The sequence below is a fragment of the Camponotus vicinus genome, unplaced genomic scaffold, assembly GCF_025532165.1.
Source record: "Camponotus vicinus isolate PSW18456_S1 unplaced genomic scaffold, iyCamVici1.0 SCAF_12, whole genome shotgun sequence".
In the NCBI taxonomy this organism is placed as follows: domain Eukaryota; kingdom Metazoa; phylum Arthropoda; class Insecta; order Hymenoptera; family Formicidae; genus Camponotus; species Camponotus vicinus.
Window position 1 is genome coordinate 8,248,463 of NW_028141948.1, and position 18,440 is coordinate 8,266,902.

The 18,440-nt window shown below is 31.0% G+C and overlaps 3 protein-coding genes across 8 annotated transcripts in view; 2 read left to right on the forward strand and 1 right to left on the reverse strand.

The window, feature by feature from the left end:
- Positions 1 to 7,437: 7,437 nt before the first annotated feature.
- Positions 7,438 to 12,510, reverse strand: LOC145962450 (uncharacterized; the record flags this gene model as incomplete). The annotated part of the gene is made up of 3 exons (XM_083083506.1): positions 7,438 to 7,563; positions 8,183 to 8,413; positions 8,583 to 12,510. A coding segment is annotated over one exon (642 nt), but the record flags the coding sequence as incomplete, so codon positions are not given.
- Positions 12,511 to 13,187: 677 nt separating this feature from the next.
- Ap-2mu (adaptor protein complex 2, mu subunit) lies at positions 13,188 to 16,718 on the forward strand. The gene is made up of 5 exons (XM_083084220.1): positions 13,188 to 13,362; positions 13,951 to 14,331; positions 14,411 to 14,661; positions 14,741 to 14,997; positions 15,080 to 16,718. Exons 2-5 carry the CDS (start codon positions 13,992 to 13,994, stop codon positions 15,558 to 15,560), a joined length of 1,329 nt encoding a protein of 442 aa, XP_082940346.1. The 5' UTR covers positions 13,188 to 13,362; positions 13,951 to 13,991; the 3' UTR covers positions 15,561 to 16,718.
- Positions 16,719 to 17,232: 514 nt separating this feature from the next.
- Positions 17,233 to 18,440, forward strand: part of Camta (Calmodulin-binding transcription activator) — a 54,311-nt gene continuing 53,103 nt past the window's right edge. For 3 of the 6 annotated variants that reach the window (XM_083083598.1, XM_083083604.1, XM_083083605.1), the window contains exon 1: positions 17,676 to 18,309. Coding sequence is in view for 1 of the 6 variants with exons in the window: in XM_083083605.1 (XP_082939731.1) it covers positions 18,259 to 18,309 (51 nt within the window). In the remaining 5 variants the exon portion in view is untranslated. Of the gene's footprint in view, positions 17,298 to 17,674; positions 18,310 to 18,440 lie in introns of those variants that run through there. The other 3 variants (XM_083083603.1, XM_083083602.1, XM_083083601.1) reach the window with 2 other exon arrangements.

Genomic DNA, 18,440 nt, shown 5'->3' on the forward strand with positions numbered 1-18,440 from the left:
CAAATGTTAATGCTGTCAATATCAAATTATTTATGTTATTAAACATTTGAATAAATCAAGTACATTTATTTGATATTGATAACATAAATTGTATTTTGTAAATTGTAAATAGTTATAATTGTATATTAATTATAACCTAATATTAATATTTTTAATTATTGACATAAATGTGTATAAAATACAATTATAACTATAATTATATTATATGAAATTGTATTTACGATTGTAAATTACGTAAATACATTCTTATGTAAATTACACGAAAATTATCGAAAGTATACGTATAATGATGATATAATAGTAATTTCATTAAATTAACATATTTGATTCTATAGTATATATTTTTGAAATATTCATAAAAGAGTAACTGTTTATATTTTTATATCAAAGAGTCACTAATAAATTCGGAAAATTTTTATATAAAATGTAAAAATTTGGTGCTAAATTAATGATCAAATATAAGCTTTACAAAATTTGACGAACGTCTTCGTTATAGAATCGCGAGTTAAATTATTATAAATTTAATGATATGCTTTCCGTTAGATTTATCTATTTATGAATTCCATATCGCGCGTAATTAAATAATCGTAAAATAAATTAATAAATTATGATTATGAAAATACCGTGCTCTTTCCGCGTTCTTTTTGCGTTTTTAAACGAGATTGAATTAATAAAGAATCTTATCGCTGTCTCTCTCGTCAAATAATATTGCTAAATATTGTTAATTAAATATAAAGAAATATGGAATAAGAATGTGAAGATTCGATGTGATAAGTCAACGATTATTACGAAATATTAGCTTCACAAAATTTAACGATCACCTTCGATATTATAGAATCGCGAGTTAATTATTATGAATTTAATAATTTGTTTCTTCGGTTATATTTGTGTATTTACGAATTTCGTATCGGAAAATATTCATAAATAAATTAATAAATTACGGTTGCGAAAACACCGTGTTTTTCCCGCATTCTTTTCGTGTTCTTATACGAGATTAATGAAAGATAAACGTTAATAAAAGTTGCGTGACTCGTACCGCCGAGGAGTCGAAACGATTTTCATTATGAAGAATTATTTCTCATCGGTTCTTGTAAGATCCATTCGCGACGTCTAGTTCGGTGCCCTGTTGAAAATTGAGGATTTTTATTGTAGGAGTGGAACTAATCCCAGGTTTTCCTGGCAATTTCCGACAGCAATGATTTCGGTAATTCGTGGACGATACGCTTCTTTAACGTCGAATTAATTTAAATAATATATATTTAGATGAGAGAAATGTATCTTTTTTTTTTTCTTCATTAAAAATGTTCTATCATTATTAGGATTGGTATTATTATTGTCTACATATATAATGCCAGAAAAATTTAATAGTAGATTAAATATGGATATAGCGTTGTGTAAACTTTAATTTTTCAAGAAATTTCATATTGTAATTAATTTTTATTAACTTTTTGGATAAAAATGATTACGAACGAATATATTTTATTAATTATTAATTAATTATCTCATTTGAAAAATTATTTCTAGGTATTGGGGATATTAATATTAGTTTTTAGTTTCTTTTAAGAAACTATTTGCAGGTATTGGACATCCATCGCCATTTTAGAATATTAGTTTTTAGATATATACTATTTTATATATATGTATAATAAAATACATGAACAAATTAACGTATCCAAAATATTTTTATAATTTTTGTTAATATGATATATTATATATACGCGAAATTATACATGAATGTTACATCAAATGTGCGAATACTTAAAAATTTAGAGACGAATCGAATGGGTACCCTTATATCAGTAAGATATTGATTAAAAAAAAAAATTATTAATTTAAACGTTATAAGAATAAGAATCTAGAGAATTAATCTAGAATTAATTATATATTTAAAATTATTTCATTTATTTTATTTTGCACACTATTCGAATTGAAATTTTTTAAATCTTGCTGTTATCGAGTTCGATTCGTCTCGCGCGCGCAGACGGTACCCCAAATTATGTGTTCGCACATTTAACACAAACTCCAATAATGCATGTATTTTATTATTTATAAATATAATCGTTCGTAATCACATTTCAATAACAAAGGTTATATCCATTTAATTTTCAATAAAGAAATATATTTCTTAGTAATGGAAGAACATGTTTTCTGACGTGAATATCAATTTGAATTGAAAATAATGACGAGGGATAATTGTCTTTGATTTAATACTGAAATCATTGCTATCGGGAATAGTCCGGAAGATCCAGAATTCGTTCCCTCCTACAGTGGAATTCCCGACGTTCAATGGATCACTTAACTTTTCTTCGCAGATTGATCTTGCGAAATCTGATGTAGAAACAAGATGTTAATCGTTCTTCATTTTTAAGGTTGCTCCTCTTTTTATCGGATTACCGGTATGTCATTCGCGTATCTGCAATTGAATATTTTGAATATTATCGATTTATTTATCTTCGCGTTTTATCGCGAATTTTAAATCGCGATATATCTTATAAAAATTCGCAGTAATTCGGTCGCTGAATTGCATATTCACAAACATTACAGACTTCAAATGATTGTTGAAATATTTTCGATTTTCTATATTTACGTGATAATAATTATATCGCGCACGTGTCTATTGAGAGCTTCGATTATTATATTATAAAAATTATACGTATCGCGATCAAATATTCCGCATATTATCGACTTATTTATTCGTCGCGTTTTCTCGTGAATTTTGAATCGCGATTTATCTTATAATTTAATCGTTGACTTATACATTGAAGCTTTGTTTATCTTTCCACGTCTTTGAATATTGTTTTTAATAGTTCGTGCAAAATGCTGGTAGTGTAAATATTTTCTTCTATAATTTAAAAGACGATCGATAACTATATTAATGAAAATCATTCGTTCCGTTATTTTCTATTAAACGTGGCCACAACGCGATTTTTAATTATATTTTATAACTTATAGAGCTCATTTTTTCTTATTCAGCTAATCATGCGAGAAATAGGATATGTATTTTATTCTCAATCGTGAAATTCGTATAAAGTCGCGTATATATTAATCGCAAATAAACCGGACAGTGAATTTTATGTTCATAAACAATACGGATCACAAATGTTTGTTAAAATATCTTCGTCTGTCAACATTTGTGTGATAATAATTATATCGCACGCGTGTCTATTGATTCGATTATTATATTATAAAAATTATGCATATCTCGCAATTGTGTGTGAATATTCGATTATTGTCGATTTATTTATTCGTCGCGTTTTCTCGCGAATTTTAAATCGCAATTTATTTTGTAATTTAATCTTTGATTTACATCAAAGCTTGTTCTATCTTTACACGTTTTAAATATTTCTTTTCATGGTCTGCACGAAATGCGTCAATAATGCAAATACTTTGTTTTACAATCGAAGAAATGATCAAATATTTTATTAATGACTCTTTTGATCATGATTATTTACGTTTATACGTTATTTATATAAAACTAATTAAATTCTATTATTCTATGTCGATTATTAATAATAAATATCGCGTAATTAATCATCACTAATCAGTCTTGTCTGGTCTATGTAAAAATTTTTAGTAAATTTTATATTATACGTATACTTTGGACACTTTCGTATAATAAATTTTATTTTGTATTAAGTTTAAAATTATAGTTTATATTAAATTTGTATTATATTTTGTAATACATATTTCTAATGCATTGTATTTTATATATTCTGCATTAAATTTTGTAATATATATATTTGTAATGTAATTATTTTTATATTACATAATTTAATATTTTGTAATGTGTTTTTTATGTAATTGCAAATTAATTATATAATTTACGTTGTATATATTATAATTATGTAATATATATTTTTTATATGTATTATATATTCTGTGTTTAAAAACTCTATTAAAAAAAATAAAAAAAAATAAAAAAATTTTTCCTCCTCAATTTTTCCTCCCCTGTATCTCCGCCTTAACGAAGGCATTTGCCAGGTGAGGAGGTTTCAGTACTCTCATGAACCTGAGAGCTATGCCGGCGGTAACATACGCCGATATTCTATTCTTATATTTAAGTCTATTCTTATATTTAAAATCATTTGGACAACGTATGGGCACACATACACATATAGGTAAGTAATTTATAAAAATTATTTTTATAAAAATTATTATTTATCATATTTATATATTATTTTCAAAATAATGATTGTTATACTCTGGTGCTACCGGCATTTCGTGAAAAAAATATATAAATAATATATAAATAATAAAGTTATAAAAAAAAAACAAATACGTAATAATTAGGTGCTAATTAGGTGCTCTCAGAAACTGTTAAGATATTTTTAAAATATATTTTTTTTATACCACTTTATTCTTGTACAGCAATAAACGCGATCGACATTCAAATCGAAAATTGTGTAAAATGGTACGAGCACCTAATTCGGCGTTTATATATTCTAACATAATATTAAATAAGGAATATTTTCATACCAATAACTTTCGAATACCTAATTTTTTAACAGGACTTTACTCTTATTTATTCGTTATATTTATAACTCGTTATATATAAATTAATTAAAAGAAATATAAACTTATAAAATTGGTATAAAAAAATATAAATGAAAATCTCTGAAGAGCGAAGCGTGGCACAGTAGATAGCGCACTAGTCTACAAGCCAAAGGCCCCGGGTTCGATTCCCGATAGAACCGAAAAATTGTATACGCTCGCTCCTCTCTCGGAAGGCACTGGCAAACCACCGAGAAATCTTGCCAAGAGAATCTCTCTATTTTCAGCCGTTCGGAATCGGCATTAAACTGTAAGTCCCATATACGTGTGATAATCTGGTGCGCAACACAGGTGTATGAAAGAGAGAGATCACCATGTTCGGAATCGAACAAAAAGACTAAGAAGAAGAAGAAAATCTCTGGCAAAATAAATTAAGCAGTTATAAAATACATATGGAATATAAATACATATAGAATATAAATATACGATACACAGTTTGTTTATTTATAATATATGTACACATTTCCCTTATGTATATGAACATTACGTCCTTGCCCTCGTGCTCCTCTTCTTCATCTCCAACCACGTCCTCTCCATCCACGTCCGCCAAAATGTAGGCGCTGGATTCTTCTGCCAATATTATTAACTTGAGGATTTCTTTCCTCATTTATTGCATTGCGTAGCATCTGCAATTCCTCATACATTTCTTGTATGGATGGCATTTCTCCTTGCACAGGCCGCGTCGATGATGTAGACTTCGCCTAATCCTTTTTTTATTTTTTTCTAATTGTATTAACATTTCTATGTAATATATTCCGTTAAACATGGAAATCATGTATAGTAGCGACTTATGACTAGATAATTTGCTAGATTTGTTAATATTGCTTAGATATATTTATCTTTTTTTAATCAGTGTATATCGAGTGACATGCTGTATTAAGTCATTGAAATTTTACATGCAATATTTGACAATGTGTTTCACATAATTAGATTGTCGTAATAATCGAATATGAGAAAGCAACTCAATTGCGTGTGACGATTGTCGATTATGTTAAATTTATTGCCAAATAACTTCATATAAATCTTCACTGACTCTATGCAGTCTTACATCTTACAGTCTTGGAATATTAATCCACAAAAGATACAGTATTTAATGTCATAAGTCGCTGCTAAACGTGATTCCTTAGCAATATTTAAATTTCAAAAGCTTTTGGCCAGCACAATCCATGCCACCTCATGTATACAGGAATATATACATAAAAAAAGAATATAACATATAATATATATAAAATTTACCTTCAATTTCCATGTTTCTTGAATCTTTATTTTCACTCATTTTAACAGAATGTTTTTAAATTTTTTGTGATCCGCACTCTAACACAGCAAGAAGGAAAGTGAGCAATATTTCGTTAAATCCTGCTTCTCTGCGCTAGCTAAAGTTAGCTAGGTCACTAATATTTATTCTATATTGTTTGATTTTTCTATTATTATTATTTGATTCTTATATTTTGATCTACCATACTAAAGTTTTAACGTCTATTTATGCTAAAAAAATGTATACGTCACTTTAATAACAATGTCTGTGATACAGATATCTCATCACTTTTCAACTTTTTTTTTGACTTAAGAAATTAAACTCTCTGAAATACAAATTTAAATATTAACCGTAGTAAGACACAAACGGATGATAGTGCATAAGTTTCAATAATAATTAATTTTTCTCTAGTTATTATTATTACACATTAATTATTTACAAAATTATTGAAGAGATGAAATGAGGTAGAAATAAAGAAAACTTGATATAATTAACATAAATTTTAATAAAATGTTTTCTTTTAATACACTTTTCTTATCTATTTATCACATATACTTATCATTATAATTAATATTACTTATCATTACTATGCATTACTTATGATTACAATTAATATTATATATAATTGTATTTATATTACAATTAATATTATACTAAACTTGCAAAATGTATGGAGAATATTATACTGTATTCTGCGATTTGTGGCTACATCTACAAACATTTCGTACAAATAAACTAAAGTTTAATTGATTCCTTGTATTTTAATTTATAATTGAAAAATGATGAGGAATCAATTTAACCATAGTTAACTTTGGAATATATTTGTAGGGAAAGCTCAATCTTTTTTTGTATATACAATAAAGTTATAAGTAGTGCAGTTCATTATTCGCGACTAACATTTGAAGGATATATATTTACATAATTACTTAAAATAAAACTTTTTTGTAGAAAAATATCAAAATATTTATTACTTTAATTAATTAAATGTTATTTATTATTATTGAATACTTATTTTTGAAAATATTTAGTACGCGAAGTTGCGTTGAAATAAAAAAATAATATTTCTTCTCACTTTGAAAATGCAAATGCTTTTCTTCTCATAAACTACAAAATTCAATGAAAAAAGATGTATATCAATGAAAGATGTATTTCTTTTTATAATATATTATGTTAATATATTGTGTAAATTTTTATATATTCCTCTGTACGTGATTTAAAACTTTGTAGTAAGTTATCTTGTATATAATTTGTGTGTGTGATGAATATTATAATGTTTGATCAAAAATGCAAAGATATGTATTTAAGATTGTTATGTGCACATACACACACACACACACTAAAACTATGTATCCTTCATTTGTTATCAATACACATATAACTTTATTTAATAATTAATCATCTTATTTACATAACATGAAAGGCAGTTCACGTATAGTCGCGATTTATATTTGAAGGATATATATATATCTCTCTGTTATATAAATAATTACATATATCTTTTTAAAATATAATAAATATAAATATTACACACACATAGTCAGAATTGTGTTCTAATTTATATATATATATATATATATTTATTTATTTATTTATTTATTTATTTATATATTTAAATAATAGTATAATAGTATAATAATTTTGTAACCTTCAAATATAATCAATGCTTATTATGTAAATAATTTTGATGATAATTGCATAAAACTCTGCATAATATAAATGAGGAAAAAGCAGTTCACGACATTATGCGCGACTAATACCTGAAAGACAATTAGAAATTAGAATTCATGAATGTAAGTTACTAAGCAGTAAATACAAAATATAAGATTAAATTAATAAATTAATAAAAATTTTAAAAAAGATTACTTTCAGATACTATCAATGCTTATTATGCAGTCTTCTCCATAGCAATGTTTATATCTTAAAATTATTTCTTTTTATATTTGACTCTACATTTGACTCTACGTTTGATCTGTATAAAATTTCTTTTTAACAACAAAATACATAATATCACAGATATAATGATTTATATATATAAATAATTATATAAATAATTATGTAGATTTAAATAAAAAATATAAATAATTTTTTATATAAAAAAATTTGTGTACACATAATACGACACACACATATACCCATACTCATATACATACATACATACATATATATATATATATATATATATATATATATATATATATATACTTACATTCATATGCATGTATGTAGGTATATACATGTATGTATGTGTGTGTATATGCGTATATGTGTATGTCGTATTTTATATTCTACAAACATATGAGCATATCTATAATGAATATAAAATGAGGTGTGGACATGCAACATATTTATCATTTAAAATAGTTTCTGAGTCCTTACAATCATCATATTGTATCCATTTCTTATTTTTTCTATGGCATAGTGCGGTATAATGTCCAATGTCTTCATTTGATTGTCTTGTATATTTTACAGGTGATTTATAATTTACTATGCCTACTAGAGAATGTTCTTCTGTTATAAAAGAGAAGTTGATTTTTTTAGGAATATCGTCCAATCTGACATCGAGCGACTCCTCATCCTTTGAATAAATCTCAAATATGAGAAAGTATCCTAAAAATAAAATAATCGTTATTTTAATCATTTGAATAATTATAAATGACTTATAATTCTTACAAATTTTTTTAATAAACAAAAAATATAATTGTGCATAAATTTTATGAAATTAAACAAAATAAATATATAATTAATTATATTAATAAAATTAATAAATAAAAAATACCTGTATGCAAAATAGATGTAATTGCGAGACCATCACAGTTTGTTTGATTGCATTGTTGTGGTGGTATAATAATATCCTTTTCCAGTTGTACAAAGTCTTTGCGTATTAATGTATTAAAATCAACGTTGACTACTGGAAGCACTTTCAATCTTTCTGTGCCACAATTCGAACATCTTGATATTTCTCGGAACGTTGGATACTCTGCGAATAATTTTCTACACAAAAAGCCAACAGTTACTTGACAATCTATTAAAATACAATTATTTGATAAATTAGTACCTGAAAATAATTGCCTTAAGATTTCAGCACGTAATCTATAAGATGATTTACGTACACCGTAAGATACCATATCATAAATTATTTTAAAAAAGATGTTATTAGAGTGAGTATTAATCAATTCTTTAATGTTATCTTTATCAAAATATGCAGCGATGAAAAGCTGCAAAATACTATCAAAAGCACATATATTTGTAAAAGAATATTTTACTTTACCAAACGTAACTGCTTTTATATTTATATTACCACCATTTTTAATTATTGGTATCTTACGTTTTTTTCTAATAAAAATTCATTTTCAATACACTTTCCCTGTAAATATCTGCCTCTAGATTGTGTTTCCTGGGTTGTTGCAAGGCCACGCCAATCTTCCACTTCTCTTGATGCGATTATATTTTGTATATTATTTGTTTTTTGACAGATTTTACACATTCTTTTCTGTTCATATCCCTCTTCTCCAACTGGGACAGAACATGAATCAATTGCATGCACATTTTTTTGGCATATATAACATACGTGCGCACCGCTTGGTTGAGCTCCATTTTTACATACTGGACAATCATCTTCCAGATTTTTATCAATAATCTCGTCTGATATAGTTTCTAGTATAATTTCTATATTAGATTCTATTGGCTCAGGTATATTTCTTGTATCTTCTTTGCCTTGTCCTTTTTTCTGCAAATTGACATTCATTAGTTTTATACGGCCACTTATAAATTTTATATGTTTCATGAGAAATTCATCTGCCCGCATCGGTGTTTGTTCTGTTTTTAGAAAAATGTTTTTAATACATCCCTATAATATTGAATAATATTGAAATCGCTTTCCATTGAGGCACTACTAGCTGGAACTCTTCCATAGCCGAATTTATCTCTGCATATGCAAGACCACATAGGAATCAATTTCATATCTTTCATTAGACGATTTGCAAATGCTGGGATAAAATGCGCATTTTCACGATCTCCTTCACTATCAGCAATTTGTTTTTGTATATCTTCGTCTATATCTTTTGCCCATTAATTCCACTTATTAAAATTGATATTAGTTTCTTCAATATCTAACATATTGTTGAATTCCGTTTTATCATCAATGGGTATTTCTTGATTTGATGATACTAATAAATTTTTCATTTTTATTTTATATGTTTCACATAATGTTCTTTCGTTGTTTCTTGTCATTCCTTCTGTTTCACTCCTTGCAATAATCAATATTCTTTTTAATATTTCTTCAGCTGCATAAATATTGCATCACAAAATTAATTGTCCTAATAATGACAGATAAAAAACTTTTACACGTGGTACTGCATCTTTTAAAAAATTTGCATATGTTTTTATAAAGTGTGCCACATCTATGCGTATATAACATAAAGGTAGATTATTAGTTTTGCAAGCATCTGAATATTCTTCTATAGTAAAATATCCTGTAAAACTTCGAACAACAGCTGTTAATAATGCACGACTGGCATCACATACTGCTTCACGAGGGCAAGGTGCACCAGATCGAATCCATTCCATCAACCAATATTGAATTGCATTTGTATGATGACTTTCTGAAAGCATTTGACACACTGGAAACAGACCATTTGTTTTAGAATTTACAATACAGTTATATAAGAAAATATGTTTTGTTTTTGTTTTATCGGGCCTCTTAATTTTTCTTATGATGCTTCCAGTTGCATCTATATTTACACAAGATGTTTCGCCTGTTGTGTATGTCCGATATACATTTAATTGATGATTGGTCCAATAGTGTACAAAAAAAGGATTTAATCCAATATTATGTATTACATTTTGCAATGAACCTAATTTCATTAAATGTATTGCTTTTAATGGATCCTTGTCGATATAATTTTCCTGCATAATTTCATGTTTTGCAACTCTCAAGACATTAGCACTGTATAAATGTGGAGGTTCTATATCATCTTGTTCCATTAACTCTTCTGCTATTTCTGTTCTATATTTTGTTGCACTTGTTTCTTGAAATTTCTCAACAACAGTTCGTCTTACTGGATTTCTTAGATATCGTTTTCCACAACGTCCTTGTCCTTCGATATAAGTACATTTTTTAAATACCCATACAGCACAGAAGCTTGCATCAACATTGCTGCAATGTTACAACATTGCACATAGCAGTGTAATGCTGCAGAAATATTGCAGAGACATTATTTTGTAATATTACTTTGGCAATGTTGCAGCAACATTTTAACATAGCGAAAATGTATAACATGTGTTTCTTTACTTGCCGCTATGTGGCGACACCAAACTTAACTAACTCGCATTCAAATTTTCATCTAAAGTGGATATAAGGCCTACAAAGGACTAATGTAGTAATTATATTTTTTGTCTTGTGTCAGTTAAATTTCTGATAAACTGACTTGATTTATTTAATATTATGAATCCTAATAAGGGATCTAGATTATTAAACAAATAATTTGTTTAATAATCTAGATCCCTCGTTGGGATTCAGAATATTAAACAGATTTTTCTTCATTGAATCGGTAAATGGGAAATAATTCATTTATTGCACGTATTAAAATATTCTGGTACCGAGTGTATGTAAAATAATTGTATGTATATTATTGAGATAAATATTTAATAAGACACATTTGATAAAAAACACTAACAGATATTTTTTTTCAAAGGCGGTAAATGTTTTTTTTCCTATCTTTCTTAAACATTTCATTATATTTTCAAAGTTTATTTATTAAATTTAAAACGGTCTGCATTTGCAATAGCAAAACGCGTTTTAATATTGCAAATACGTTGCACCGTAACATTACTACAATCTTACATTGTAATATTTCTGAGGGCGGACATTTCAACGTTGCTGCAAGCTTGCAGTAATGTTGCAGAAACATTTCGCAACTTCTATGCAATATTACAATGTTTCAATGTTAGGTCTATGCAACGTTTTTGCAATCTTTCGGTGCTGTATGGGTAAGTACATTTCGATATAAGTACCGCATCTAAAACAAACAATTTTATCAGACTTATGACTATTTTTCATGTGCCTAAAATTTCCTTTCGACGAAAAAGATTTCTTCGTTTCCGGTTTCATGGACGGCACCGGCCTCTGGCGTTCCTTCTCTTTCCCCTTCTTTTTGGATTTGGCTCCTGTTCCAATGTAGTCCAGGCACTAAGGGCGCTGACCCTTTTTGATCTTCTTTCAATTGATGAATCCCTTGATCTGCTTTTTCCATGGAGCAAGCAATATTAAGGGCTGACTCCATTGTCATATCTACAGTTTCCAATAGTCTAGCTTGAATCCGCGGGTATTTTATCCCAAAAACGAATTGATTGCGTAACTCCGTTTTTAAATAATTGCCAAATTTACAATGTAAAGGGAATTTCTGCAAGGCCGCTATATACTCCTGTGCTGATTCACCATCTTTTTGCAAACGCTTGCGATAAGTATATATTTCCGCAATTTCTAACGGTTCTGGCGCATAAAATTCTTCTAATTTTCTACATAATTCTCCAAATGTCTTCTCATACGGATCGTCCGGATCCAAACGATCGTATAGAATTCCAAACGCTTCTACTCCAATATAATGTAGCAAATAAGCCACCTTCTCTTCTTCGGCCGTTATTTTGAAAACCTTGAACGAACCTTCTAGACGTTGTAACCACCGTTTCCATGTTTGTGTAGTCGAAATTTTCAATTTGCATTACATTTTGCACCTTTGCGCAACTCATAATTCTGGTGCTCGCTTCTGATGCACTGCCTGCTCGAGTGGAAACACCACTTGTTGCCATATTTTATTAGAGAAAAATGGATTATTTCTCTTTTCTTTTGGCCACGTGGCATATCGCTTATCTCCCGCGCAAATCACTATTTGTTTACCAGGATCCCATCCTCGTCGCCAATTTGTTATGTATTTAATAGTGATATAGAGGAGATAGGTGCACGGTCTTACAGAAAACTACTCCAATATATGCTTAACTAAAAGATCTCCCTTTATTTCTGCAATTACTCCAATATATATATCTTGACTAGATTGTGTTCCCGACTCAACTGTGTCGTGTCTCATGCAGGAAGGCAAAGACGAATCTGTTTCATCCCTACTTTCCTACTCCCATTTTTCAGGAGCGTAGGATAAGAATTCTACACCTTTTACAACCAAACATAATGATATATATATATATATATATATATATATATATATATATATATATATATATCAATATACATAAGCTTGTAAAAAAGAATCCACTATCAATCGCGGGAGATAATTGCAGTGAGTTGACGTTATCGATCTGTATCAATCTTTTTTTCTCTCATTTTCCGCTAGTGGCGCTGTGGTATATCGCACGTCCACTTGTCAGTCTATCAGATTCTTGCCCGCGTCGTTTCTCGTTGGCAATATCGGACGAAAAGTGGGTGTTGCTTTCGTCACGTCTCGTCCGTTAGCTCGTAATTGCTCGGGGTGTCATATCACCGAAGGCGATTACGAAGAATCGTGAACGAAACTCTCGCAGACTGAATCATCCTCGAGGAATCATGTGTAAGTCAAACTCCAGATCTTCCTCGACGCCGGGTGTCTCGTGGGGTGTCCCTCATCGAGCGCAAAGAGCCACGTCCGATCAATAATATTAACCGTTCGCGAGACACACCAGACGGATGGACAGCTCCGAGTGTCAGTTTTAAGAAACCGGACGTTTATCTGACGTTTATCGCGTACATGTATTTCGCGGAATACGAGTCGACGAATATCGCGAAGCGCGCATCTTCCCCTCACCTCTAATTAATGACTTCTCGTTGAACGATGTACGAGATTACTTTTGTACGATTTTTCAGGCATTTTTTTCAGTGAAGGAATATCAGATTATTATATTTTTATTGTACTCCAATTCTGATATTGAACGTACATTTTGAAGCGTTTCGCGAATTTTGGAGTATTCTTGTTAAAAATTTTCTCTTCAAACATTATAAATTTATTGACTGGTCGATTTTTGGAAATTAAGTTAAATTATAGAAAAAATCTAATTGAATATTATATTCTGAATATTATATATTATATATAGAAGGAATTTGAAGTTACTTAAAAGTATATTTCTTATTGTCACTCATAATATTTTGGTTCTTTTTGCAGATTGATTTTGACTCTATAGGCTAACACTAGCCTTTGTCAAAATGATAGGAGGTTTATTCGTTTACAATCATAAGGGGGAGGTACTGATCTCCCGAGTGTACCGAGATGACATTGGCCGAAATGCAGTGGATGCATTTCGTGTCAATGTAATTCATGCACGACAACAAGTACGCTCGCCAGTAACCAACATTGCCAGAACATCATTCTTCCATATAAAGCGTGCTAATATTTGGTTAGCTGCTGTCACCAAACAAAATGTTAACGCAGCTATGGTATTTGAATTGCTGTTGAAGATCATAGATGTTATGCAGTCGTATTTTGGCAAGATATCAGAAGAGAATATCAAGAACAATTTTGTGCTTATTTACGAGCTGCTCGATGGTTAGTATAAAATTTAATAGATACATTGTATGAATAATTGTATATGACTTTTGTCTCAATTTTCATTATCTCTTTGCAGAGATACTTGACTTTGGATATCCACAGAATTGTGACACAGGAGTATTGAAAACATTTATCACTCAACAAGGAGTGAAATCAGCCACCAAGGAGGAACAGGCTCAAATAACATCGCAAGTCACTGGTCAAATTGGATGGAGACGAGAGGGCATTAAGTACAGGCGCAATGAACTCTTTCTAGATGTGCTTGAATATGTGAATTTATTGATGAGTCCTCAAGGCCAGGTTCTTAGCGCACATGTTGCTGGAAAGGTAAATTATTCATATTGAAAAATTTCATTATTTTTTATAACATATAATTGCAGATTTCTAATTAAAAATCTCCTCTCAGGTTGTAATGAAATCCTACTTGTCTGGTATGCCGGAATGCAAATTTGGAATTAACGACAAGATCGTCATGGAATCTAAGGGCATGAAAGGAGGCAGCGGACTTGGTGGTGGTGGCGATGATCCAACAGGCGCTAGATCCGGCAAACCGGTTGTCGTTATTGATGACTGCCAATTCCATCAGTGCGTTAAACTTAGCAAATTTGAGACCGAACATTCCATTAGTTTTATACCACCAGATGGTGAATTTGAATTGATGAGGTGAAACACAATCAGAAGATAATATATAAATCAAACGTTTCCGTGATATAAAGATATTATATTTTCTTGTCTTTTGTTACAGATATCGTACCACGAAAGATATATCATTACCTTTCCGTGTAATACCATTAGTGCGCGAAGTAGGCCGAACGAAGATGGAGGTCAAGGCGGTTCTAAAATCAAACTTCAAGCCATCATTGCTGGGGCAGAAAATAGAGGTACGCGTGCCGACGCCATTGAATACTGCCGGTGTGCAGTTGATATGTTTAAAAGGTAAGGCAAAGTACAAGGCATCGGAGAATGCAATCGTATGGAAGATCAAACGTATGGCTGGCATGAAGGAGACGCAATTGTCCGCTGAAATCGATCTGCTAGAGACGGACACGAAGAAGAAATGGACGAGACCGCCGATATCGATGAACTTTGAGGTTCCGTTCGCGCCATCCGGTTTTAAAGTGCGCTACTTGAAAGTATTTGAGTCCAAATTGAATTACTCTGATCATGATGTGATCAAATGGGTTCGCTACATAGGACGCAGCGGCTTATACGAGACACGATGTTAATAGCTCTGAACAATGTCAAGGCATAAATAATTGTAAAGAAGTAATCTCAATGCAGAAACTGCGACTGAGTATCGATATCGGATACTTCTCGATATTATTTCATTATAGCGCATATTTGAAGCGAAATAATCTGAAAATGTTTGAATGGTTAATTACGAATTATACATGGCACATAGTGAAATTGTGAACAATATATCGAAAGAAGAATTCCGTTATATTAAGATTTAAAATCGCAAGAAAGTTTTTTGTACATTATGTGTATTAGTAAGAAATTTGTTTAAATCATCTTTATTTGACTATATTAATGTGTTAGAAGAAAATACATTTTCAAATGCAAAATAAAAATAGATTCTGTAAATGGGAATATTAAACACACAATCATTGATAATATCAAATACATTATTTTGTTTATGCCAATTTTTCATATTATTCATTTTTTTCGTATCAATTACTTTTACAACTTGGGCACTATATCACGCCGTATAAATTAGATTTTATAAATTATAACAAAACTTTTTAATGCAAAATTTATTGCTGAAAATAATAATTAAATATGATCATGAACTTATACATTTTGTTAAATCATTCTCTAGTGAACTTTTATCTGTTCTTGCTTCATGTTTACATCAAAGCAATAATAAGAGAATGGTAAATATGTTATATTATTCTTAAATATATGTAATAAAAAAAATTTATCTTTGGAATTAGTACACCTATTACAATGATCTACAAACTTCTCGAAATAAACATATTTGTAGGATATAATGTTATATATAATGAGATTGTGTTACATATAATGAAATGTTACATATAATGAATTTTTTTTTAATGGCTAATGAATTTTTGTATTATAATATATATATGAATTTATAATTACTCATTTCTTATATGATTAATGATATATATTATATATAGAGTTACGAAATCATTGAGATATCAGAGATTGAGCGAATTTAAACATCTCTATGCCGCAAATCACTTATATAAATTACGATGCGTTTAATGAAATGTACGATACTGATAATCTGTTGTCTGTGCATGAGAATAGAAAAAAGCATTAATCGATTGTATCAACGTAATTGACTACGTCTCTCTAAAAGAACGTTTACATGCGTAAATATATGTGTAAAATAAATGATTGCCCATGCTTAAATTTAATTATACTGCTTTCCTTGAAATTACGATCCGATATATCATAATAAATAAAATTAGTTCGAGAAAAAATTTGCAAATAAAGTAATAAATATAATAAAGTAATAAATATAATTTAATTTGTATGCGAAATTACACATTTTGTTTTTATTAATCAAAAACTTATAAAATTACATAAGCTGTACTTGAATGGTATAAAAACAAATGCATTTAGAGATAAAAAAAAGCGATACAATCGCAGCATTAAATATAAAATACTTGTTTTTTTCAATCAATACGATAATATTTCAGATTCGGGAAATAATTTCCAAGATATAATATTAAAGATACGAAATGATCCCAGTTTTGAAAAAAGGATTAAAAAATGATGTTAAAAAGATCACATTTTTTTAAATTTAGCGGTTATCGATATGCATTCTTATCGAAATATCGATATGCGCGCAAGTTCTCGCTCTAGCGACATACGAGAACACTTCAAATTAGGACTGAAGGCCTAAAGTAGTTGGAAAAATTGCTTTATAATTAATAATAAATCAAGATTCACTAGATGTGCGTTCGGTGAAAAAATTGCTCTACTCTTTCACGGTATGCTTTCTATATTTTTGCTTATATATCTGTTAATATACGACTTGAATATAATCTTCGATCTGAATCATATCGCGATATTGATTCAACGTAACAGCGCGACATCTTTTCTCGACGATACACGATATTCGTAGACATCTCGTAATGACGTTTCTTCACGATATAATTATTAACTTGTAGCTTTCCGCATAAGATCGACCACAATAACCCTTAATCGAGTTGAACAACAGTTTCGCTCGTCACTTGTAAGGCCGACCAATCGCGGTCGTTTCATTCTCTAGAGGAGCAGCCGCGATTGGCCAGTTTTCGGATGTTATTCAATCCGATGAAGGGCGACGCGCGCGATCGTGGCCAGCGTCACGTGCGTTCGTCGCCGAGGAATTTCCGCAGCTGTCAATTCCGCGCTCGCCGCGTCGAGGTACGCGCGAGGCGCGTAATCGACGGCGACGTCCGCGCTCTCGCTTCCCGCTGCAAGGAAGGCGCGGAAGGAGACACGCGGGCGGGAACGCTTCGAATTTCCGCCCGCGAGTTTTCCCGTCTATCGTGCCGGGCGGGCGCGTTGGCGACGACACACAGCGCGATGACTTTTCCCGGCGCGGCGCATGCGATCCACGCTCTCGCGCCTGGCACCGCTCCGTGCAACGTACAACGCAACGCACGTACCTCGCTCCTCCGCGTACCTGTCATGGATTCCGAGGATCGACCGCGGCCGCCGCGGGCACGCGTGATCGCGCGACTCCCTGCGTGAGCGGGTGTCACACGCATCGCACGCACGACACGTCGCGGAGGACTTTGACGTACGCGCGTAGACGGAGGAGCTCGCCGCCGCCGCCGTCGTCGATCATGAGCGTCGCGGTGTCGTCGCGACGAGGAGGGTGCCGTCGCCGCTGGTGAACGACGCCGAGGCGACGAGAGGAAGAGAACGCGCCGACGCGCACCGGGAGGCGCGCCGTGCCGAAAAATGATCGCCCTCGACGACGGGCAATCTCTTGTCATTCGGAGCACGGACCTCGTGAGTACCCTCTTCGCCATCTCTCTCTTTCTGCGCGTCTCCATCATGTTGAATATTTCTGCGATAAATAGACCTAGCATGAAAAATACTTATACATACACGCACACGCATCATATATATGTGTTTCTTTC

Coding starts and splice junctions, on each gene's coding strand:
- Ap-2mu (XM_083084220.1), top strand. CDS start 13,992: ATGATAGGAGGTTTATTCGTTTACAATCATAAGGGGGAGGTACTGATC. Junction 14,662..14,740: donor GCGCACATGTTGCTGGAAAG/GTAAATTATTCA, acceptor ATCTCCTCTCAG/GTTGTAATGAAATCCTACTT. Junction 14,998..15,079: donor GGTGAATTTGAATTGATGAG/GTGAAACACAAT, acceptor CTTTTGTTACAG/ATATCGTACCACGAAAGATA.